General features: G+C 36.4%; 3 protein-coding genes and 1 pseudogene across 11 annotated transcripts in view; 1 reads left to right on the top strand and 3 right to left on the bottom strand.

Annotated features, from left to right (window-relative positions):
• Nucleotides 1-24,021, top strand: part of NUDT9 (nudix hydrolase 9) — a 103,943-nt gene that overhangs the window by 29,571 nt on the left and 50,351 nt on the right. For 2 of the 7 annotated variants that reach the window (XM_086704618.1, XM_025921841.2), the window contains exons 5-9: nt 1,104-1,215; nt 3,205-3,351; nt 4,868-4,952; nt 6,691-6,960; nt 7,200-7,836. In XM_086704618.1, coding sequence (XP_086560744.1) covers nt 1,104-1,215; nt 3,205-3,351; nt 4,868-4,952; nt 6,691-6,869 — 523 coding nt within the window. In that variant the 3' untranslated portion in view covers nt 6,870-6,960; nt 7,200-7,836. Of the gene's footprint in view, nt 1-1,103; nt 1,216-3,204; nt 3,352-4,867; nt 4,953-6,690; nt 6,961-7,199; nt 7,837-12,227; nt 12,650-24,021 lie in introns of those variants that run through there. The other 5 variants (XM_086704621.1, XM_086704620.1, XM_086704622.1 and 2 more) reach the window with 3 other exon arrangements.
• LOC112859099 (U4 spliceosomal RNA) lies at nt 10,558-10,684 on the bottom strand (annotated as a pseudogene).
• SCPPPQ1 (secretory calcium-binding phosphoprotein proline-glutamine rich 1) lies at nt 13,159-18,208 on the bottom strand. Its single transcript, XM_086704625.1, has 5 exons — nt 17,776-18,208; nt 16,760-16,792; nt 16,588-16,665; nt 14,758-14,796; nt 13,159-14,088 (listed from the first exon to the last, which is right to left on the bottom strand). The coding sequence occupies exons 1-5, from the start codon at nt 17,830-17,832 to the stop codon at nt 13,933-13,935; spliced, it is 363 nt and encodes a 120-aa protein (XP_086560751.1). The 5' UTR covers nt 17,833-18,208; the 3' UTR covers nt 13,159-13,932.
• Nucleotides 21,048-24,021, bottom strand: part of SPARCL1 (SPARC like 1) — a 50,668-nt gene continuing 47,694 nt past the window's right edge. For all 3 annotated transcript variants that reach the window (XM_086704616.1, XM_025921704.2, XM_086704617.1), the window contains one exon: nt 21,048-21,490. In XM_086704616.1, coding sequence (XP_086560742.1) covers nt 21,462-21,490 — 29 coding nt within the window. In that variant the 3' untranslated portion in view covers nt 21,048-21,461. The remainder of the gene's footprint in view (nt 21,491-24,021) is intronic.

Below are 24,021 nucleotides of genomic sequence, written 5' to 3'. Positions count from 1 at the left end.
GTGTAGAGATTACTTAAAAATAAAACCTAAAAAAAATCTTTAAAAAAAAAAGTTCGTTCTAAAATTAACATAAGCATGATACTTTTTTTTTTTTTTAAGAGAGCTTGAGTGGGGGAGAGGGACAGAGTGGGGGGGGGGAGAGAGAGAGAGAGAAAATGAATGAATGAATCCAAAGCAGGCTCCACACTGAGTGTGGAGCCTGATGCAGGGCTTGATCCCATGCCCTGGGATCACGACTTGAGCTGAAATCAAGAGTCAGATGCTCAAACAACTAAGCCCACCCATGTGCCCCAATTTGATACTTTTTTAAAAACTAAAGGATAGAGTGAGGTTTTTGTGGTTTTTTTGTTTTTGTTGTTTTTTAAGAAAGGGCATAAAGATTGAGAAGCACTACTGTTGAGACCAGCTGAACTTGTATTGTGTAATCTCTGTTTTGATAACAGAGTGACCCATTAAAAGGAAATATTACCAGATCTCTTATATTAAAGTGATTCTTAAAAAGGATCCTTCGACTATGTTTTTAAGTTTGATGACCCATCCTCTAAATTCTGTTCTTTTAAACTTTTTTTGACAATTCTTTAATAAAAACTACTTATATTCTGAATTTTTATTACAGAGAATGTCTTTTTTGGAAAGTAGACATCTGACTTGGTTTGTAACAGTGCTCAATACAGAATATTTTTTTTTTTAAGTTTGTTTATTTTTCAGAGAGAGAGAGAGAGAGAGAGACACACACACACACACACACACACACACACACACACACACACACACGGCATGAGCGAGGGAGGGGCAGAGAGAGGGAGACACAGATCCAAAGCAGGCTTCAGGCTCTGAGCTGTCAGCACAGAGCCCAACGCGGGGCTCAAACTCACGAACTGTGAGATCATGACTTGAGCCGAAATCGGACGCTTAACCAACTGAGCCACCCAGGCACCCCAGGATATTTCTAATACAAAATAATTTTTTTGGTAAAACTAGCTGAGAGGTGAATTTATAATACTCTTGTTATAAAGAAAAATACATCGTTATAACTTTGTCTCAAGTTTGACATAGATCCTTATTCTTCAAAATCCATTATGATTTTATATTACTATTTACAGGTGGAAAAGGGATAGAAGTGGAAATAAAATTACCCACCCTGTTTCTGGGAAAAACATCTTACAGTTTGTGGCAATAAAAAGGAAAGACTGTGGAGAATGGGCAATCCCAGGGGTAAGAATTAAAATTAAATTAAAGTTCTTTTTAGTTTCATTTACTGCAAGGTTATTGTATATAGATCTTTATCCTCCATTTATTTTCCATTCCTTCACACTTCACTTAGTAATTCTTTTGTCATTTATCACTGCAATGAAGTCTGTCAATAGCAAGTGTAGGATAATACATCAAGGCTGTTAGAATTTGAGTCTAATTATAAAGCCGTTGGAAAAGAACATGGACTTTGGAGTTAGACCTAGGCTTGTACGTTGGCCTTCCCACTTTGAGCTGAGAATGCAGAATTCAGACACTTACCTTAAATTTTTAAAATTTTTATTTTTTAAGTAGTCTCTCCACCCAGTTTGGGGCTCTAAATCACACCATTGAGATTAAGAGTTGCTCTACTGACTGAGACAGCCAGGTGCCCCAGAACTTTCTCTTTAAAATTTACATAATTCTATCTACTTCATAGGATTAGTAGCGGTAGCATATAAAACACCTGGCATAAAGTAGATATTCATACATGTTGGGTCCCATCTCAGAACTCAATCCCTACTTCCAAGTCCAAGGTAAGACTGTTAGCATTGGTTTATTGAATTTTCATTAACTTTAGACATAAAAAAGATAATTCTTGTTACTTTTCCTTGTAGTTAAAAAAAATTTTTTTTAATGTGTATTTACTTTTGAGAGAGAGAGAGAGAGAGAGTGCGCAAGCTGGGGAGGGGCAGAGAGAGGGTGGGGACAGAGGATCTGAAGTGGAGGTAGAACTCACAAACTGTGAGATCATGATCTGAGCCGAAAGTCAGATGCTTAACCAACTGAGCCACTCAGGCACCCCTCCTTGTAGTTTTTAAAATTTCTGTAGTATCATCAGGAACAGTTGTACCTTTGTTGAGTTCATTTCAGTGGTAAATTTGAAGTGGCTTTTTGAAATGTGTATGTGTGCAACAGAGGGTTTTATATTTTATGCCATATTGTGAAATGAAGATAATTTGAAAAGAGGATGATTCTTACACTGCTATCTGCAAGAATGGTTGTTTTTTTTCTTTGTAGGATAAAAATGGATTGGAAATAAAAATCCCAGGTGACTGTAATAAAAGCTTAGGTTAATTATTATGAGCCAAATTGTCAAACTTCACCCATGCTTAGTGTAAAACACGGTAATGATTTCATCGTAGGATTTTATATTTTTGTCATCTGAAATTCTGATCAGTAAGGAAGTGGTTGTCCCTGATGTCATATTGAAAACCATTCATCTAATCAGTATATTTTGAGATCTGTTTTTTGTCAGCTGATATATTAGACATTGAGAATATAACAGAGCAACATAAACATCCCTGTTTTCTTGGAGCTCACATACCAGTGGGGGAAACAGATAATATAAAATATGTTATTGTATGTTTAAAGGTATAAATATTAAGGAAAAAACTAAAGCAAAGAAGGAGACTAGGAAATGTTTGAGAGTTTGCAATTTGAGATTAGAGTGGTTATAAAAGGTCTGAGAAGGTAACATGTAAGCAAAGATTCGAAGAAGGTGAATGAGCGATGCATGTGGGTATCTAGGGAAAAGCATGTTGGACACAAGCAATAGCAGGTGCAAAGGCCTTAGGTGGGATTTGTTTGGCATGTCCTAGACACTGATTCAGGAGGTCAGTGTGGCTGGAATGGGATGGACAATGGGGAAATTTCGGCTTGCTATATTCCATCTTGCCTCCAGGCCTTCCTTCCTTAGCTTGAGTTTAGAAGATACCAGGAAAGGAGTCTTATTGGCTCAGTTTACTATTGGCTAACCTTGGACAAATTACTGCAAATACATGAGATACCCTGATTGGCTACTTCTACTAGAATCAAATGGTTTAGAGAAGAACATATCACAGGAGAATGGGAATCATGATTATGGCCAGGTAGAACAATGTGTCTACTGCATCACCCAGGAAATATTTGTTGAATGAATTAAAGCTTATTACTTTTTTTTTTTTTTTTTTTTTTAAATAATGTGGCTATTAGGGGATGGTGGACCCAGGAGAGAAGATTAGTGCTACACTGAAAAGAGAATTTGGTGAGGAAGCTCTCAACTCCTTACAGAAATCCAGTGCAGAAAAGAGAGAATTAGAGGAACAGTTGCACAAACTCTTCAGCCAGGAACATCTAGTGGTAAGAAATGGTTCCCATGAAGGATTTTAGCCTCACAGATTAGTGAAAATTCCTTAAAAGTTCACCTGGAAATCTGATAGGTAAAACCTGTGTATTTGAAATACATATTCATAGAAACAAATTATAGATCTTCACTGTGAATAGATTTCTGCTTAAACTTTTATAGCCCAACTTTAGGTCAGTTACATTTATTAGAATACACTTTTTTCCTCTTAGTTTTTCTTTAGACTAGATGTGAGCCAACGTGACACTGAACACACCCATCCATCTGGAAACCTTTTAAAAAAACTTACATAAATTTAGCTCTTTTGAGAGTACGTTTACATTTTAAATTATGTTATTCAGAGTTTTTCTGGTTGATAACCATTTAAGTCTTATGTTTTGTCTACATACCCTTTGTGATTTAAAAAAAATCACCTTATAAAGTATATGTGTGCTGGTAATAAGGAAAAAGAGTTTCTTTTTTGCTGGCTTTTGTTTGAATTGCTTTGTTTTCTTTCTAGAATTAGGATTTCTTATTTATTTATGTTCAGTCTTTTGGGGTCACATTTGTGTTAGATGGCTAGATCCAAATCTTTCCCTATATTAATAGCTTAAGTATTAGTCTTTACTAAATTTATTTATAGATCTTCTTTTTTAAACTAAAAAAATCTATCTTTGTATGTCTGAAACTATAATCACAGAAATTATATATACATATATAAAATATACTTATATATAATCGCAGAAAAATACTTATAGAGCCTTTAAAAAAGTCATATGGCCCAAATAAGACTATTCTCAAATTATGAAATTAGAGTCTGAAGAGTTGAGGGTTTTGTGAATTTTAAAGCTGACCTTGAGAATACTTATCCTAGGAAATTTAAAACAAGCATGTGGAATGTTACATGAAAGTTTCTATGATACTTACATTTCACTTGTGAAAGGTGAAATAAGGAGTCACTTATTATCAAGGGGTTTTAAAATGGAGCTGAGAGGCCTTTAAGAAGGTGGGACTTCCTCACCAGGTGGAGCCCTGATCTTTTAAACTGGGCTAAACCGCAAATACTCCAAAGACTCTACACAAACACCTGCAACTTGCTACAAAAGGGACTTGCTTAGTGATAGCCTTAGCAACCAATTATATTCACTCAAGATTAGTTTTCTGCAGCAATACCAGTCAAAATTCTTTGAAAACAACTTATACAAGCATTCTCTTTCCATCTTAAAAACCTCTGACTTTGCTCCCTAGTGGGACACTGGGTTGCTACCCACATCTCTGTACTCAGATTTGCAGTTCTCTGATCATAAATAAATGCTTAATTATTGCCTCCTGACAATTTTAGGTTGGCACTTTTTTCTTATTGTAGTAAAAAAAACATGACATATAATTTACCATCTTAACTTTATAATGTACAGTTAATTATATGCACACTGCTTTGTAATAGGATATTTACATTTCTGATGTAGCAGGCATCTGCTCCGCCCATTCGTGTTTGACTGTACACTTTTTTTGTCTGCTTCCTTTTAAAAATAGATATATAAAGGATATGTCGATGATCCTCGAAACACTGATAATGCATGGATGGAGACAGAAGCTGTGAACTACCATGATGAAACAGGTAAACTTGTGTTTATTAAACTGACTTGATAAGAGGCACTCTGGTTTTTGTGGAATGAATTGTCATCAAAGAGCAATTTCCTTTTCTTTCTTTTTTTTTTAAAGTTTATTTATTCTGAGAGAGAGCATGAGCAAGCAGGAGAGGGACAGAGAGAGAGGGGGAGAGAGAATCCCAAGCAGGCTCTGTGCTGTCAGCAAACCATGAGATCATGACCAGAGCCAACACCAAGAGTCGGCTGCTTAACTGACTGAGCCACCCAGGTGCCTTTCTTCTTTTAGAAAGAGAGTGCAAGCAGGGGGAGAGACAGAGAGAGAGAGAGGGAGGGAGGGAGGGAGGGAGGCAGGGGATCTCAAGCAGGCTTCATGCTCAGCATGGAGCCCAATGACGGGCTCAGTCCTTCGACTCTGGGATCATGACCTGAACTGAAATCAAGAGTTGGCTCCTTGACTGAGCCTTCCAGGTGCCGCAGCATTTGCTTTTTTAAAAGCTCTTGAGGGGCGCCTGGGTGGCGCAGTTGGTTAAGCGTCCGACTTCAGCCAGGTCACGATCTCGCACTTCGTGAGTTCGAGCCCCGCGTCGGGCTCTGGGCTGATGGCTCAGAGCCTGGAGCCTGTTTCCGATTCTGTGTCTCCCTCTCTCTCTGCCCCTCCCCTGTTCATGCTCTGTCTCTCTCTGTCCCAAAAATAAATAAACGTTGAAAAAAAAAAAAAAAATTTTTTAAAAGCTCTTGATAAGCATTGCCAAATTGTCCTACAGAAATAGTCTATTTACATTCCCAACAGTGATTAAGAGCTTTATTTTTAATTTTTTTGATAATTATAAAGATTTTAATAAATATATTCATTTGTAAATATAAATATTTTCATTTATGATTTCTGGTTTGGTGTCATGGTTATTTATTTGGGGGGGGGGCGCGGGGGGAAGGGGCAGAGGGAGAGGGAGAAAGAGATTCCCAAGCAGGCTCCAAGTTATATGCCCAGAGCCTGATGCAGAGCTGGATCCCATGTTGTCTGTGCTATCAGTGAACCATGAGATCATGACCTGAGCTGAAACCAAGAGTCAGACACTTACCTGACTGAGCTGCTCAGGCACCCACATGCTTATTATTTTTTTTTTTTTTTAATTTTTTTTTTTTCAACGTTTATTTATTTTTGGGACAGAGAGAGACAGAGCATGAATGGGGGAGGGGCAGAGAGAGAGGGAGACACAGAAACAGGCTCCAGGCTCTGAGCCATCAGCCCAGAGCCTGACGCGGGGCTCGAACTCACGGACCGCGAGATCGCGACCTGGCTGAAGTCGGACGCTTAACCGACTGCGCCACCCAGGCGCCCCTGCATGCTTATTTTAGAAAGGTCCACTTAAGAGTGTAAAATGAATTGCCAGTAATTGTTTTTCTTTTTTTTACATTTAAATCTCCAATCCCTCTAGAACTTGTTTTGATGTAAGTTTCATACTCATTTAATATGAACTTTTTTTTTTTTTAAAGCTAAAGCCAATATTCTTACTTTTTAAAGAGAAAAGCTTCCTTACTGGTGCCTCTACTTAAAATTTAGCAATGTGGTTAAAATTTGGGCATTTGGAAAATTTGGAAGCTTCTAGTTTTTAATTCCCTGGGGCACCTAATACACTAATGATTTAAATTGTTTTCAGTAAGAATACTTGAAGCTACAGAGTTATGTTGAAAAGGACATAAATAAATGAATTACTTTCTCTTGGTGATGTTGTGCTTTGGCAATAGGTGAGATAATGGATAACCTTACCCTAGAAGCTGGAGATGATGCTGGAAAAGTGAAATGGGTGGACATCAGTGATCAACTCCAGCTTTATGCCAGTCACTCTCAATTCATCAAACTCGTGGCAGAGAAACGAGATGCACACTGGAGTGAGAACTCTGATGCTGAGTGTCGCGGGTTGTAGCCTCATCTCTGTGTCAGCCAAGTGCAGAAGAGCACGTGCTGAAAAGAAGGCGGTACCACAGAGCTCATAGGATAGATAAGGGGGGCGGTCACTTGGAAATTATTTCATTCACTTTCTTTTTTTTTTTAATTTTTTTTTTCAACGTTTATTTATTTTATTTTTGGGACAGAGAGAGACAGAGCATGAACGGGGGAGGGGCAGAGAGAGAGAGGGAGACACAGAATCGGAAACAGGCTCCAGGCTCCGAGCCATCAGCCCAGAGCCTGACGCGGGGCTCGAACTCACGGACCGCGAGATCGTGACCTGGCTGAAGTCGGACGCTTAACCGACTGCGCCACCCAGGCGCCCCTCATTCACTTTCAAAACTGTTTGCATTTAGAAAGTTTTAATCAGAATAAAATTAGTAAATATGATGAAATGCAACACATAATTTTCTGCTTTCCAGTCAGAAGAAATATAAACATATTTTTTATGTATTCTATTTAAGCATTGTTTAAACCAAATCGAAACAGCTGATGCTCTTTGAAGAACCATAACCTGAATAAAGATAAATTTAGGGTCAGCCATTACTTCTGCCTTCCATGTTCTTTCTTTTCTTTTTTTCCTGTTGATCTAGGGTCTGAAGGATGTTTCTGGCATAAATATCAGGCTCCTTTAGGAGAACACTGCCAGTGTCTAACCTGTCTTTAAATTATTTGCTTTATGTGATCTTGTTGAAGCTGATTTAAAAAATGAAAACCTTGTTTTGACTTCAGAATTACCAGTTTATTGAGGAAATTTCAGTTTATTGAGGAAATTGATCTTGTTAATAAAGATCAATATCAATGAACAGCTCGTGTTCTCATTTTTTAAAAATTCTGAATTTAAAAATATGTCCTGGAAATTAGTAATTTAAATTGATGTATTTATTTCACTCTACTGTAACTGTATGTATCATAAATAAAGTAAAAATACATGTTCAGGGGCACCTGGGTGGCTCAGTTCGTTGTGTCCAACTCTTAATTTTGGCTCAGGTCATGATCCCAGGGTTGTGAGATCGAGCCCCATGTTGGGCTCCACACTCACCATGGAGCCTGCTTGGGATATTCATTCTCTCTCTCTCTCTCTCTTCCTCTGCCTCTCTCCTCCACCCATGCTTTCTCTAAGAAGTAAAATAAAAATAAAAATAGATGTTCAGAAAGGATTGAAATGAGAGAGGGCAGCCTTTGAGAGTTAAACATATTATTTGTTAGGAAGGGAATAAGGATTGGAATAGGTTTTTGAGAGGCCCACCGTTAACATTATAATTCCCAGATAAAGGAAAGAGTTGTTGATGTTCTAGATACTTAGGGAAGAAGAATGAAAATAATACTTGTCGTAGTGGGCATGTGTATCACATCCTGGCTAAGATATTTATTGAGAAAATCCCATGATATTTACTCCTGTCAACCTTGAGTAGGGACCATCATAATTCCGTCTTCATTCTAGTTGGGTTACAGATGGGGCATCTGAAGAAAAGGAGGTATAAGGGATAGAGACATGGTGGTTTCCTTTTCTTCACATATTTGAAAAAGGTATTAGGCTTATTCTGTAGCTTGAGAACAGAACTTGGGCTAATGTAAATCAAAAGTCCCCTCAACCCCTGCTAAATTTAGTGTCAAAGCTACTTTTACTTTGGTGGTAAACCTGAACTAAACTGACAGGAAGCTTTTTCCTCATTAGTGCGACTTGAGGTTTGCTGAGAAACATTAGAATGTTTGATTTCCAGATGCTGTTTCAGACCCCTCTGGAAGAGTTACAAGGTTTAAGTATGGTATTAATTTTCTAAAATCCATAAAATCCTGGTCCCTGGTATGTAATAAGGGACTTGTGCTTGACCAGGATGACCCGCTCACTAGCTGAGGGGTAGGATGGCCTTCTCCCAGAATCAGAGTTGGATTCTACTTTTACTGTTTGGCAGGAAGAGACTGCTTTTTCCTGGCACTGAATAGAATTTTTAAAGCTGCTTACAAAAGCTCTTGAGAAAGTTTGAGCAATTCCCTGAAGGTCAACATTTACTTACATCTAATAGTGTTGAAACATATAAATTGACATTAGAAAAGATAGTAGGTAATATTTTATTTAAAGAATGATTAAAGCACATGGTCTATTGATAATGAATTCTTCATGGCATTTTAGAGTTTTCTCTGGAACATTTCTAAAGTATGCAAAATTATAAAATAGAAGTAATCTTCTGATAAGTGTTATAAATATCCAGCATCATCTATAATAAGAAAAACCATATTAAAGTTTTAGTTGAAGACCTTTCTGGAGGAATATTTGCTCCTATATCATTAGGTGATATTGATGCCATATTTGCTTTTCTTATATTTTAGGTATAAGGAAGAATACTCTGAATACTTTTTATCTAAAAATATTTTACTATTTAGTAAAATAGTAATAACAGATACCATTTACTGAGTATCTACATTATATCATGCAATCCTCACAACAATCCTATGAAGTTAGGTGGTATTATTTCCATTTCACAGGTGAAAATGATCCTTCTAAAGATTTTCCCAAGGTTATTCAGTAAGGGACAGAGCTGGGATTTGAATCCTGGTCTGCCAGGTTCCGAAACTTATTCTGTATTGTCTACTAAGGTCATGAAGCTTTGATGATTTGTTGTGTTAAGTCTGCAGTTTGGAAGATTATATATTATTTAAGCAGTACTCACATTAACAGTAACACACTTAATGGTTTATGACTTGACTTTAAGGTCACAACTGATTTAACTAGCATCACTGTAACTGTTTGCATAATTTGAACCCAAAGAGAATTTACTTGATAATATCTGAACCTAAGGATATGTGGTGGCAATTCGGTGTTGTCTTGCCAGCATTTCAGACTCAAATGGAAGCATATGCTAAACTTGTATAGTAAGAACATAACAATCTAAAACCTGAATATTTGGCACTTGAAAATTCCAACCACTTGTAGAAGCTAAATGCTATATTTTCTTACAGTGTAAGAAACGGTGGTTGGTATTATTTTCTAACATATTTGAGGTTTTAATAAACTGATTTAAAAATACATCATTTGAAGGAAGCATTTATAATTTAAGTAGGCTAATTACTGCTTTCATCAGTATACCTTTCATCATGCTATTAATTTATCAATATGGATGTGACCTGAGACTATTAAACTCCTAAGATAAAAAAAAAATTAAATATATAGTAGTACTTGAAAGATATTTTGAGATTTTACTAACCTTAGTATATAACTTCTGACATAGGAGGGAGAGAATTATCTCTGCCAAAATAAACAATACAGATTACAGTTATTATATGAAGGTATTCTTGCCATAATTTCTTCTTTGCTTCCACTCACATCTCCCATCTTATGGTCATTTTATTGCTGATGGGTTAGTATTCATACAGTCATGTGTATTGGCAGATAGAAAATAACACGATCCTGTTACATCTTAAATGGTGATAAATTGAATCCTCAACTGGGTTTTTCTGCAACAAAGCACTTCGCTTCTCCCACTTGGCCTTTGATGGCCTGATAAGAGCATTTGATGTGGTAAGAAATACTAAGTAAGCATTTGGGGGCAATGAAATGTATAAGGAGGAAAACGGGTGAAATCCAATTTCTTTCTCAAAATTGGGACTCAGAATATTTTGACTCATTAGCTTCTCTCAAGGTAGATTAACATTAATTTATATATAATAATTTTGATTGACATTAATTCAGATATTTAAAAAAGGAATATATCTTTTGTATGTATTTTCAATTAGCAATAATCGTGCCTTGGATAAACCTCATTGGCTATGATACACCCACTGCCCAAAGCTTATCTTTTGGGGCGCCTGGGTGGCGCAGTCGGTTAAGCGTCCGACTTCAGCCAGGTCACGATCTCGCGGTCCGTGAGTTCGAGCCCCGCGTCAGGCCCTGGGCTGATGGCTCAGAGCCTGGAGCCTGTTTCCAATTCTGTGTCTCCCTCTCTCTCTGCCCCTCCCCTGTTCATGCTCTGTCTCTCTCTGTCCCAAAAATAAATAAACGTTGAAAAAAAAAAAAAAAATTTAAAAAAAAAAAAAGCTTATCTTTTGTATATATTTTAAAGTGAGAACAAACTTGGATGAGAATCAAAGAAGTCTCAAGATTTGTAGCCTCTCCATCCAGCAAGCTGATGCTTTGGTGTTAAGGAGATGTTTTGCCTTGCCTTGAAATGAGGCCATTTCTAGATTTGGTAGTTTCACAGCAGACTTTTCTCACTGCTTACTATGAATTGTCCATAAAACAAAAACAAGCTTGAGGAAAAATTTACTGTTTGAAATTTCTTAACATTGCATATACTTCGTAGGCTGAAATTTTGTCAAATACCATGGCATTATGAAAATACCTTTTTAGACCTGCAGAAATTCTGATCTAAATTGTTTAGAGTTTATAACTCAGGAGCTCTAATTTGGGTAAGTCAGTTGGGTTTGATTCTGCCATATATTTTTATAGTTGAGGAGAGTTATTCTTACCTTTCCTGATATTAAATGTCACTTGTTTTTATCAATATAATCATAGAAATAAAGTCTTACCCCAAAGAAGCCCTAAAAGATAAAAAAAAAAAAAAAAAGACATTACCCTCAGTCCATTAAATAGGTTTATACTTTATAATAACTTAAAAATTAATATGAGGGGCGCCTGGGTGGCTCAGTTGGTTAAGCGTCACACTTCCGCTCAGATCATGATCTCGTGGTTTGTGAGTCTGAGCCCCTTATCCGGCTCTGTGCTGACAGCTCAGAGCCTGGAACCTGCTTCAGATTCTGTGTCTCCCCTCTCTCTGCCCCTCCAGTGCTCATGCTTTGTCTCTCTGTGTCTCTCAATAATAAATAAACATTAAAATTAATATGAACTTACCTCAAGTTCATTCAGAATAGAAGTGATTAACTGAAAGAAGAAAAATCGATCAATGCTAGTGCTGTTAATGGGTTTATTTTCTAACATATTTGTAACTTAGCACACATATAAGCTAGAAGATTTTCTATATGAAAATTTGTTTTTATTGAAAAATGAGTTCCATTTTATTTAGAGGTTTATTTACATGATATAAGATTTTAAAATGAATGTGCAATATCTAGATTTAAATTCCCTTAATTCACAGAAATATTGTAATTGTATTTACTGTATCTAAAGAATAAAAACTTGAACAGTTAAGAAACTCACCGTGTACATATCCATGCAAGTGCTAGGTTTCTTGAAGTATGAAAATTCCCTATGTGAATGATACTTGACCCAAAATTTTAGGACAACTATAAATACTTGGCTTCAAGAGTTTGTTTACACAAGCGGTGTCACTGGAAAAGTATTGCTTTGTAGCTTCCACGGGTCCTTCTGTCGTAACAGACTGGCAGCTTGCTCAAGGAATTGACCAGTGAAAGAAAGTGAATCCCTTCGTATTTGTAGAGCTGTCCATCCCGGTGTGTATGCAAGAATATGTAAGTCAAACACTGTCCCAATGTTTGCTTAGGCAAGAACAATACCTGAAGTGGTGTTTGTTTCTTAAGGGTGACTCTTCCTGCTTTCTGACTTAACTAGGATTCCTGGGAGAATCCTGGGCTATGAAGGTATGGCAGTTCTAGAAGTTATTCTGTCAGAATTCTTTCCAGGATATAGGTTGTGGCCAAGAGTACTTCTAAAAATTTTCCAAAAAAGAAAGTATAAATAGGTATTAAGTGTCCAGATCTGGTAATGTGAATGAGTATCTGAGGAGTATATTTGCACTGGAAGAGACTTGGGAGGTAAACCGATACCTTTACCCAGGGTCACACAGCTAATTTAATTGTAAAAGAGATTTAAATCAAGAGAGAAATTAGAATCTAAGAGAGGTTTGAATCTAGGCTTTCCAACCACAGGCCAGTGCTCTTTCTGCAAGTTTTTTTTTTTTTTTCAACGTTTATTTATTTTTGGGACAGAGAGAGACAGAGCATGAACGGGGGAGGGGCAGAGAGAGAGGGAGACACAGAATCGGAAACAGGCTCCAGGCTCTGAGCCATCAGCCCAGCGCCTGACGCGGGGCTCGAACTCACGGCACGTGAGATCGTGACCTGGCTGAAGTCGGACGCCCAACCGACTGCGCCACCCAGGCGCCCCTGCAAGTTTTGATATAAAGGTGAACTTGCCAATTTTGTAATCGTTAATGATTAATCATTGAAGGCAGTTTCCTAAAACATTTTTCGTTAGAAATATGCTAGAATTTTTATTGTCTGCCATTTGGAAATGGACTATAACATTGCTTAAACAGAGTGGATTATGGGAAGAGCACTAGCACTTGAACTCAAGAGACTTAGGTTCTTATTGATTAGACTCAGAAGCTTGTTTGGTCTCAAGTTTCTGGGACACTTAAATATTCCTCAAGATGGTTGGCTTTAAATAGTCTCAAATCCTGAAAAATTTTATCTCCGTCACACGAATGATTTAGGCCTGAGTTTCTGACATTTTTACAAAATACTGCCATGTCCCTGATTCTAAGATACCACCAATTGTAAAATGTACCATTTTAAGTGATAGTATTTTAAAGAAAAAAGAAATCTTAGAATAAATGTATCTGTTGTGAGATGTGTCTTGATTTCAGAAAATGTTTAAGTATGAAAAGTATGTTTTTAGATACGGAAATGGAATTTTTCAGTGTTATCTTTTGTAACTCCACTCAAGTATTTCTCCTCTGTTTTCATGAACTAATATTCTGAATAACTTACTGTATCAATAAAGGGCCTTATTAAAAAATTGAATTGTGTGCCTTTCATCCAAAAAAAAAAAAAAGCAGCATTATCTATTGGAACTTAGCTTTGATAATCTTTAATGTATAATGTGTTTATGCTAATGCTTCATTAGTGAAGAAATAATCAAGTCTTTTTCATTTCTCCAAAAGGAATTTATTCTGTAAGTCTAAGTCTTTTGACTCTTCACTTTCACCCTCATCAGTGATGGAAAAGGTTGTTTTGTCAATTTATAGTTTGTATGAATTGAATAATGAATGTAGAACTGTTTGTTTGTAGAATGTAGAAATGAACTGAGATTGTTTTTTGACTTTGAATTTAACAGCTGTGATTTATTTTGTTTCGAAATGAGTTAGACTAATAAAGACAGAAATTTTTATGATGAGCTGGCCTATCTTATAAAGGGAGTTGAATGTAATATGTTTATGAACTTTATAGATTAACAGGGCAGATATATTTACCGTTATAAGATCATTAAGTGTCAGGACCTAGAATAAAGGAAATGTAGTTAAATAATCAGGGAGTTGTAATTCAGCATTTTAACTATCTTTTCTATGTTATACATTTTATATTACCTTGATTAATGAACACATGCTTTTTAGAATTCTTAGATTTCTAAAATTATGGCATTAAGATTCATATTCACTAATATAGTACCCATCCTCCCTTCAAACCTATATTTCTGGAAGCATATAGTCCACATTTTCTTTTGTGGTCTCCAAACATAGCAGGGACTTCTCGGAAAGATCATTAAACTTAGGCTCACTGGGTTGGAGCAAAGACTGTATTTTAGGATCACTTCCTTATGAAAGAAATACTTTAATAATGTCATTCCCTATCATTGTAATAGTATCATTTAAAAATTTAGTAACAGTATGCTATAATATATACAACATATTTTTTGGTTTGTGACTAAGTCAATCTCGTCATGTAATTGTCCCTCCATTCAGCAAAATCCTGTAAAAAATGAAATCCTTTTATAACACGACCATAACCTTAAATCTAGTTCAAAGGATTCTAGGACAGATTCCATTTCAATAAGATGTATTTTTCTCTCATTAATGGCAGATGTGAGCATAAGGTTTTAGAGGTAAAATGGGCTTTATAAATAATTCACTGATTTATACTTTCTTAAAGGAAACTTTAAGTATAATTACCTGATTTGGATAATAAGGAAAAGGAAAAGGAATCGGAATCTACAAAAAAAGAAAACAAGTGAAGTGTGAATAAAACAATTGTGTTTTACCTTTTTTCCTAATTTACTTACCCTTCCATCCATCCATCCATCCAGTATTTATTGAACAATTATATGCTCTCAACGAGCCCACCTTCTACTTGGTGAAGCTTAGATTCTAATGGATTTTAAATCTTTTTTTTTTCTCTCTCAAGAGATATGCTTCTTTTGCTTCATTAGTCAAATCTAAAGCCAAAAGGAATCTGTTTGATGTGTTTGATAATTCTTGCAAATTCACCACCAGTTTGTCTACAGTAGTTGATTCTTTGCTTGCTTAATACTACTCTGCCATCTGGTGGAAGGAAGAGTTTCCACTTCAAATGCTAGGGATTCTTTACTGCCACACAGATTTACATAAGATGTTAACAGAGACTCTTATATTCTAATTATAAGCCAAAACTTCAGAATTTTTCATTAATTTAAAAAAATATTTCTGGATTTCAGCCAAAACAACAACAACAACAGCAGCAACACCACCACTACCACAAAAGGGAAACAATGCCCCCGCCCCTTGACTAAAACCAAAATGACTAGCAATTAATGATAAATGCAAGTAGTCAGAAATTTAGTGGCTAGGATTCAAGTAGGATACGTGAAAACATTAAAGGGAAAGACTTCCACTGAGGACCTCAACTTTAGTGACAAATTTCCAAAAGCCTACTTAAAGTTGAGAAACAGTTTGAAATTAAATACAAGCAAAAGGAAGGTGCTTATTACATTTAGATATAACACTATGCAAAATCATGTTTATTTTAAAAATAGGTGGTAGACAAGAAGTTAAGCCAGATGCTATTTTAAAATGTGTGTGAATTTTTCACAGAATCATTGCTTAAATACTGTCCAAATTTAACATGTCTCCAATCTGCGTTGCAACCTCATTGTACTGATCATTCTTCTCCCAAACTGCCATGTCCTCAGGTCCCTCAGATACATTTGCTGTTCCCTCTGCCTGCAGTGCGCCCCCCCCCCCCCCCACCCCATGATCTGGCTCAGATAATGTCTCCTCTGTGAATGAAGTCTTTGACCCACAGCCTAAGTCAACTTTGTATTTGCACCTAGAAGTACTTACCAAAATACATTTTTACATTTATGAATCTTTTTCTCATCAGACTGTGAACTTATCTCATAATTTTTGTATTTCTAGCACTCACTATAGACCCTATCATGCAGTAGACACTCAGTAAATATCAATTGAATGCTATCTGTCTGTACAAATGTAAGTATTACATATAAAGTGAAGGAAATTCTATTTGTATATTTAGCACTGTTCTGGGCTTTATTAAAAGATGGCCAAGAATCCAGACATTAGGAGAGATTGGAGAGGATCCAGCAGAAAGAGCAAAATAATTATACTGTTTGACCTGTGGGAGAAAGCTGAAAAAACAAAAACTTTTTAGAAAAAAGTAAGTAGCAAGATGATTTAGAAAAAGAACAGGTATTATAGAAAGAGTTTAGTATATCCTTCATGAAGTGCAACTAGGCTCATCACAGTCAAAGGAAATTCAGTATAAACACCTTTTTGATGGCAAGTATAGAAGGACATTGAAAGAAGTCACCAAAAATTTTGGGGAAAATTTGCTAGCTCCTTGTCACACTCCACCGCAGGCTGTGCGGGGAGAGGGTGTGAATAGCTCGTGCCTGGCAACATGTGAAAGCCCCAAATTTTAAATTTAATAACTATCATCTAACTAATAAGTGGTTTTTTAATTTGTTTGTTTGTTTGCAATTTGAGAGTCCCCAAACCCATGTTTACCAAGGGCAGTTGTGGAGGTGGGGGAAACAGGATCTGAGGAAAAAATGATGGTCCTTGTGGCGGGTAAAAACCAAATCTCTGAAAAAAAGAGACATGATGCCAGTCATTTCAGACAACTGTAAACTTTTAAAATGATGAACATGTCATTTGAAAAAAACAACTAGAAGTTTACCTGTCCACTGGAACTTCCTCCAGGTGGTTCAAGCTTGTAAAACAGCACCGGCAACAAGGTAAAGCAACATATGGCAAGACATTATTTATTACAAAGAGATTTGATGAGAATAGGTAACAAGCCACTATTGAGCGTTACGCTGGTCAGTGGTATACCTTCACTTCTGAAATGAAAAGCAGTTGTGTATCCAATGGGGAAAGGTTGAATTAATTTTGTCCAGTGATTTAGAAGGTGTACTTTTGGCTTTTAAACTTATTTCCAAATGATGTTTTTATTTACATTTCTTAAGAGTAATTACATGTTGCATGCCTCTTTATCTTCGAATCAATAATGATCTCAATTTCATTCTCAGCATTTAGAAGTTCAAAGTGAAGAGCATGTAGAAATGTAAATTTAAATTTGGAATCCCCAAACACAAAGTTTGAAAGCTCCCTCACTTTGAAAGCTCCTTTGTCAAAAAATGTGCAGGAAAGAGGATTTCTTGTCTACTTGGTGCCCTCCATATTCAGACTGTAATCGACACAGATCACACTCAGAGATCTCATTTGTATAGATGTGGAAGGCACGGCTATAGTCAGCATGAGATGGTTTGGGGTAAAGGCATTATAATGAAACCCAATTTAAACTACATAACTAAGACCCAGGTCACTGTGGAATTTGAGTTCTAGCTTCCTAAATTTATTTGAGAACTTCCTGTTTTCCAGTTAGGACTCTTATGTGCTTTAGAAACATTTTTATTATCTTTGCACTACTCTGAGGTAGTTCTTATGACTCATTTTATAGACATGGGTTAGTTCCTTGCTCAAGGTCACGTGGTTTACAGATGCTATGTGGAACTGAGATTTGTGCTGAGAAGACCACTGGGCTGAGGAACAGTGATAAATTCCTGATTCTATAACTTTCTTGGACTCTACCTTTCTCTTTTGTGAAAGGAAAAGATACAGGATATGCCTCCTAGCCCAGAAATACTATCTCTAGAATGGAAATGGAGTGGAAAATGGAGGCGATGTACTCACAGGGATGGGCAGAGCAGCGGCAGTGCTCAAAAGGCCAGCCAAGAGGAGAACTTTCATTCTGAAGGAAGAGTCTGGAATTAAAGGGTTAGAAGATTTTTAGTTTTTTCTAAGTCCCATTCCTGTTGTAAACAGGCTGCTTAGTTAGAGGTATTGCAATAGTGGTCAGGCTAAATTATGCCTCAATTCAGGTTTTGTAAGCCTAGAACAGAGCTTTAAAAAACTTTGGATGCCTTTAGACAAGACATGCATTCTCTGGCTCATAACATTGCATACACTTCATACACTTCCTTATAATCTCATAGTTCAACATACTTGTTTGGCCCCTGAAGTTATTTGAATTTGCAGTCTCTACCCACCAATCTCCACCACCACTGTTGCATCATGCTTAGTATTGGGGACATATCACCAGTGGCTCAAATGAGTTTTTTTTTTTTTTAATTTTTTTTTTTCAACGTTTTTTATTTATTTTTGGGACAGAGAGAGACAGAGCATGAACGGGGGAGGGGCAGAGAGAGAGGGAGACACAGAATCGGAAACCGGCTCCAGGCTCCGAGCCATCAGCCCAGAGCCTGACGCGGGGCTCGAACTCACGGACCGCAAGATCGTGACCTGGCTGAAGTCGGACGCTTAACCGACTGCGCCACCCAGGCGCCCCAAGTTTTTTTTTTTTTTTATAATATACACATAAATCCACCTTAAGCTTCTACCCCCATGAGACTTACTAGACCTTTGCATAGCCTGGATGCTGTTACTGACAATTATAATTTCTCAAGGAGAAAATGATACGGGAAAAATCTTGTAAGGCAAATGGGTTGGTAGAGAATAGCACAATATGAGTGGATTCAATAAAACAAGTAAATCAGTGTGGTCTTTACTGGTCAGTAGATTCTGAAAGCAAACATTTTTATGGTCTTAAATCACATTTAATTCAAATTAACTTACCGTATGCATTTCAAACCCAACCACTGTACTCTGGAATTAAATTTTGAAAGAAAAATCAAACCCATCATATTCTCATTAAGATTTGTCCCCAGCATCGGAAACAAGGTATATCTCTTTATAAAAGTCACTAATATAAAAGTCAACTAATTTAGATGTATTTTAAACTCAGCTATGACTTACCTTCATGCTATTTTACTTTGCCTGAATTTGGGCAACTTACCTCCCTTTTCCTTCTTTTTCACGTTTCTCCTTTATGTTTTTCTTCCTTTTGGATCCAAACCCTTGAATTTTTTTGTGTGATAAGTGGGCCTATTAGAAATCATTAAATTACTCAACACAAGAATATTTTAACAGTCTTCTACTTAGTGCAATAGAATCAGTCCAAATTATATTGTATGTCTTTGTAATTACCTTTGCTTCAAATGGCCCTCAGAGCAATGAATTCAAGGAACAGTGTGATCTTCTAGAACTGTATACCCATCTAGTATTTAAGCCATATTACTAATACCTTTATGGTCATGGGCAATATGAGTCACAAGGTTTAAAGCTAAACTGAATAACTGGTTGCAGACTAAGAACTCCAACTCCTCAGGTATCTCACACAGAGAGAGGCTTAAAGACGGATTACTGAGAAAATAACTTCATCTCCTCAGTTGGGATCAGAGCAACATCTTTATCACAAATAATCCACAATTAAAATTTGTGGCTACCAAGAATATTACAGTGTTTCTACAATATATCATCTAGGGCAGCTATACACAAGGGAGACTTAATGGACAGAAAAATTAAAGGTTCTAGAACTTTCTATTTTAAATACTATTTATTATTTCAAAATGAACTTACTTTCAAAGAAAACATTTTAAATAAACAGGTAGTGTCTTTAGAATTAAAATCATTTTGGGGCACCTGGATGGCTTAGTCAGTTAAATGTCTAACTTTAGTTCAGGTCATGATCTCACAGTTCCTGAGTTTGAGCCTTGCCATTGGGCTCTGCACTGATAGTGTGGAACCTGCTTTAGATTCTTCGTCTCCCTCTTTCTCGGCTCTTCCCCTGCTTGTTTGCTCTCTCTCAAAAATAAATATTAAAAAAATAATTAAAATCACTTTTCACTATTCTAAAATGTTTAAAAATGGCAATTTAGGTCTAATCACCTCCAAATATAATTTCACCATTCCTGACAAATTCACAAATTTACAATTGTTATTGGTTAAGACCTCATGACATTTCTTTGCAGCTACACATAAGAACGTTTTGAATTTTGGAATAAGTTCCAAAATTATTTCCCTAGTTGGAAAAATTATAAATACTTATATTTTGATTAATCAAACTGAACTTAATTATTTTGAAATGACATGGTGTGATACGGTCTAAGAACAAGTGACTCAGAGCTAAGAAAAGACATAAATAAAATTTTGAGGTTAATCAGAGAAAATTTTTCTGATAAAAAGCATACTCTTCCATAAGTTCCTTCAGATGAAATTCCTTGAGGTACCTTGTCTCAGTGACTATCAAGGCTCTTAACAACAACAACAGCAACACATTTTTGATTATTTGAAAAAAATAACAAAAGGCAATTGCATTGATATCTTTCATTTTAGATAGGAAAATATGTTAAAAAATTAAAAAAAATAAAACATAAATAAAATAATAAAAAATAAAAAATAATTTATTTCCTTATAGATATTGTAAGTAGGATATAGAAGTTGACAGATTCTTTTACTGCCTTGTTTCAGACCTTAGGAAAAACTCTATTACGGTATCTTTTATTATTTTTGTAATCTAGCCTGTACTGTATTAATAGTTACCAAAAAAGAGTCCTAATGAAAACACAAAGTTTCTCTTATGACACAATTTCTTGCTATAAAATTGCAGTAGTAATATTTATCTCTGACTACACTGAACATTAAGATACTTCAGAGCTTTCTGTCTGTGTTGTCTTTACCCTTATTTTGAGTATATGAGACACGCAAAAAATTTGCAGGACCTCCACTTCCCGTAACACACACTGACAGCTGCACAAGAGCTAGAACCAGATGTACCAAGCAGTGCATAATCATCCACATTTTAAACTGAATTTGGTAAAGAGCACTTGGATTTATTTTTTTCTGTTTGAAGTTACATTATGACAAAGGACATTAATAAGCATCTACCATTTAATAACTGAATATTTGTTTCCCACAGGAAACATCTCTCCCAACCATACTCCTGCCTTTTTTTTTTTTTTTTTTTTTAAGTAGTAGGGTCTAGGGAAGCACAATTATAATTTGAAGTGTGAGCCTTGAGTTGGTCTTTCACATATAGCTGTTTAAATAAACGACTGGAAATAAACTTGAGTAAGCATTTGGATTTTTATTAGGATATTAAGATACTGAAAGTAATGCACATTAATGACAAAAGAGCATTATTCCACTTTCTTGAAGTGTACATGATATTATGAACAAAACGAATGTAGTATTTTCTTCAAGTTTCATAATTAGGAAGTATCTCACAAACAGATGTAGAGAGTGTTCACAAACAGCATACAGGATTTTGCATATGTAGATTTTATTTTAAAGTTTAATTCCAAAGTTAATGTTAAATGCTTAGTGCATACACTGTCAGCAAGCCATTACTCTTATTGTCATCTCACACATGCAAAAGTTTTGCTAAATATAAATCTACAAGTATCATGAATGCATATATTTTCAGGAGTGGTCAGGACAGAGAAGGATGCTGGAATGTTAGAATTCTTTCAAATCTTAATTCAAAACAGGAGATTTTCATCTATGTCTTCTGTAAAAAACAAAAACAAAACAAAACACATTTTTAGAAAACAGCCAGAGTTGTAATATAAACAAACAATGATAGAACTGGGGGATTAGAGAAACTATCTAATAAGACTTACAGGATAGTTCTCAAACCTGATAGGGCATCAGTGCCACCTGTGAAGCTTTTATTTATTTATTTATTTTAAAGTTTACTTATTTATTTTGAGAGAGAGAGAGAAAGGGAGGGAGGGAGGGAGGGAGGGAGGGAGGGAGGGACATAGGGAGGGGCAGAGAGAGAGGGAAAGAGAGAGAGAATCCCAAGCAGGTTTTGCACTGTCAGCACGGAGCCCAACATGGGGCTAGAACCCATGAACTGCGAGATCAGGACCTGAGCCGAAACCAAGAGTCAGACGCTTAACCAAATGAGCCACCCAGGCACCCCATCTGTGAAACTTTTAAAAAGATACCATATGGCTTCACTTATATGTGGAATCTAAAAAACAAAAAGAACAAACAAAAAGCAGAAACTGATGGCTGCCAGAGGGGAGGGCATGGGGAGATGGGCAAAATGGGTGCAGTGGGAGGTACAGGCCTCTAGTTATGGAATAAGACACAAGCATAAAAGGCAGAGCGTAGAGAATATAGTCAGTGGTATTATAATAGCGTTTTATGGTGACAGACAGTAGCTATACTTGTGGTGATTACAACATAACGTATAGACTTGTTGAATCACTATACTGTACACCTAAAATTAATGTAACATTGTGGGTCAACTATACTTCAAGTAAAAAAAGATATACTCTCAGGCCTTACCCCTGGCCTCCTGAATCAGAATCTCCAGGGGTGGGCCAATGGCATGTATACATCTAGAAACTCCACTGGTAGTTCTAAATGTAGGGTTGAGAAGCACCAATAGAGACCTAGCCAAGAAATGCCAAGTATACTAACCTATAAAGGTTGCTAAGATATAACAGAAATAAATAGAAGTATAGGGTCAGTTAAATCAAATTTCCAACCAAGTAATTGTAAAAGAACTTGTTGCCACACCTTTGGACGAGAGAACATCCTTTAGGGGATATAAGATCACTCTTACCGGTATGGCCCACCCTCACTCAAGCATTGTTGAACAAATAGTTAAACAGATTAACTTGAAGCATACGAATGACTACACTGTCTGGGACACCAGGTAATTTTCCTGCTCAGTGTAAGTCTTACACAAGAGTAGGAAAGATTATGAACTTTGGTATATTTCCTTTGAACACTGGCTTCATTTGTAAAATGAATATTTTAGTCTCATTATTTATAAATTTACTTACTGTTGCGCTCACACTTTTTGCCTTCTTTTCATTGTTTGGATAAGAGATGTCCTTCCTTAACTTTAGGCTAATCCTCTGCCTATGCCCAGGATCTCTTCTGGCCTCAGAAATTCTCCCCCTAATTTTACTCTTTTGTTTTTCTTTCTTCTTTTTTAATTAAAAAATTTTTAAAAATTAGGCTCTGCAACATAGGGCTTGAACTCACAACTCTGAGATAAAGAGTGGCGTGCTCTACTAAGCCAATCAGACAGCCGTGTTTTTCTCATATCCTCAATCTTTCCTTTTTTACTGGACCCTTCCCATGAACATGCAAATATGCTGCATAGCCAGCCTTGAGTGCATGGCACTATGGGGACCATCAGTAAACACCTGTTGAATGAATGAATGAATGAATGAATGAGTGTTCAAGCTTATTTTATTCCCAGAAATGCTTCCCTCAACTTTAAACCCCTTTTTAGTTCTTTCCTGTCTTCAAGCAGCCACTCTTTACCCTTTCTCATCTATTGTTTCTCAACCTATGGAATCTGGCCTCCATCTCTACTGTTCCATCAAAGTTGCTCTTACTAAGGCCACCCAGGATGCCCTTATTTCTATGTAAAAGGAGTGTTCTTAGTTTTTTATCTTACTTGACGTCTCAGCAGTATTTGGCACTGTGATCTCTTCTTCCTCTTCAAATACCTCCTTTGAAATGGCACAATCCTGTTTTCTTCCTTCCTTTCAGGAGACTTCTCATTCTCCTTCATGAACTCCTTCTTTCTCCTCTACCCATTATTCTTGGTTCCTTGGTGTTCAACCCTAGACCTTTTCCCACGTGGCTCAACACATTTTTGTGGGGGAATTAATTCCCTTCCATAGCGTTAATTACTTTCCGTATGCTTGTAATCCTCAACTATGTACTTACATTCCAAAATGTTGCCTTGAAAAGCTGACCCATGTATTCATGTATCTACTGTTCATTGTCTCCCAAGTACTTAAAAGTTCACATCATAAATGGAAGTTATCATCTTCCCAAAGTCGGCTTCTGTGCTTGTGTTTTCTGTCTCTGTTCCTCTGTCTCTTTGCCTGGCCTGAGCCCGGAACCTGGGTGTCATATTTCCCTTTGTCTCTATCTCTCAACTGTCTGTTCCCTGCCCCCACATATTTCCTAGCAAATACTTATTATTTCTATATTATATACACCTTGAATATGCTTACGTTCTTGAATATATCATGTTTATATTTTTAAATATTATCTTGAGTG

The sequence above is a fragment of the Puma concolor genome, chromosome B1 (genome assembly GCF_028749965.1).
Source record: "Puma concolor isolate L17-30 chromosome B1, mPumCon1.1.hap2, whole genome shotgun sequence".
In the NCBI taxonomy this organism is placed as follows: Eukaryota; Metazoa; Chordata; class Mammalia; order Carnivora; family Felidae; genus Puma; species Puma concolor.
The sequence above is the reverse complement of the archived record's forward strand: the minus strand, read 5'-3'. Positions and strand labels throughout refer to the sequence as shown.

Coding starts and splice junctions, on each gene's coding strand:
- SCPPPQ1 (XM_086704625.1), bottom strand. CDS start 17,832: ATGAAAGTTCTCCTCTTGGCTGGCCTTTTGAGCACTGCCGCTGCTCTG. Junction 16,666..16,759: donor GAGGAAGTTCCAGTGGACAG/GTAAACTTCTAG, acceptor TCTTTTTTTCAG/AGATTTGGTTTTTACCCGCC. Junction 14,797..16,587: donor CACCTCCACAACTGCCCTTG/GTAAACATGGGT, acceptor CTTTTTTTGTAG/ATTCCGATTCCTTTTCCTTT.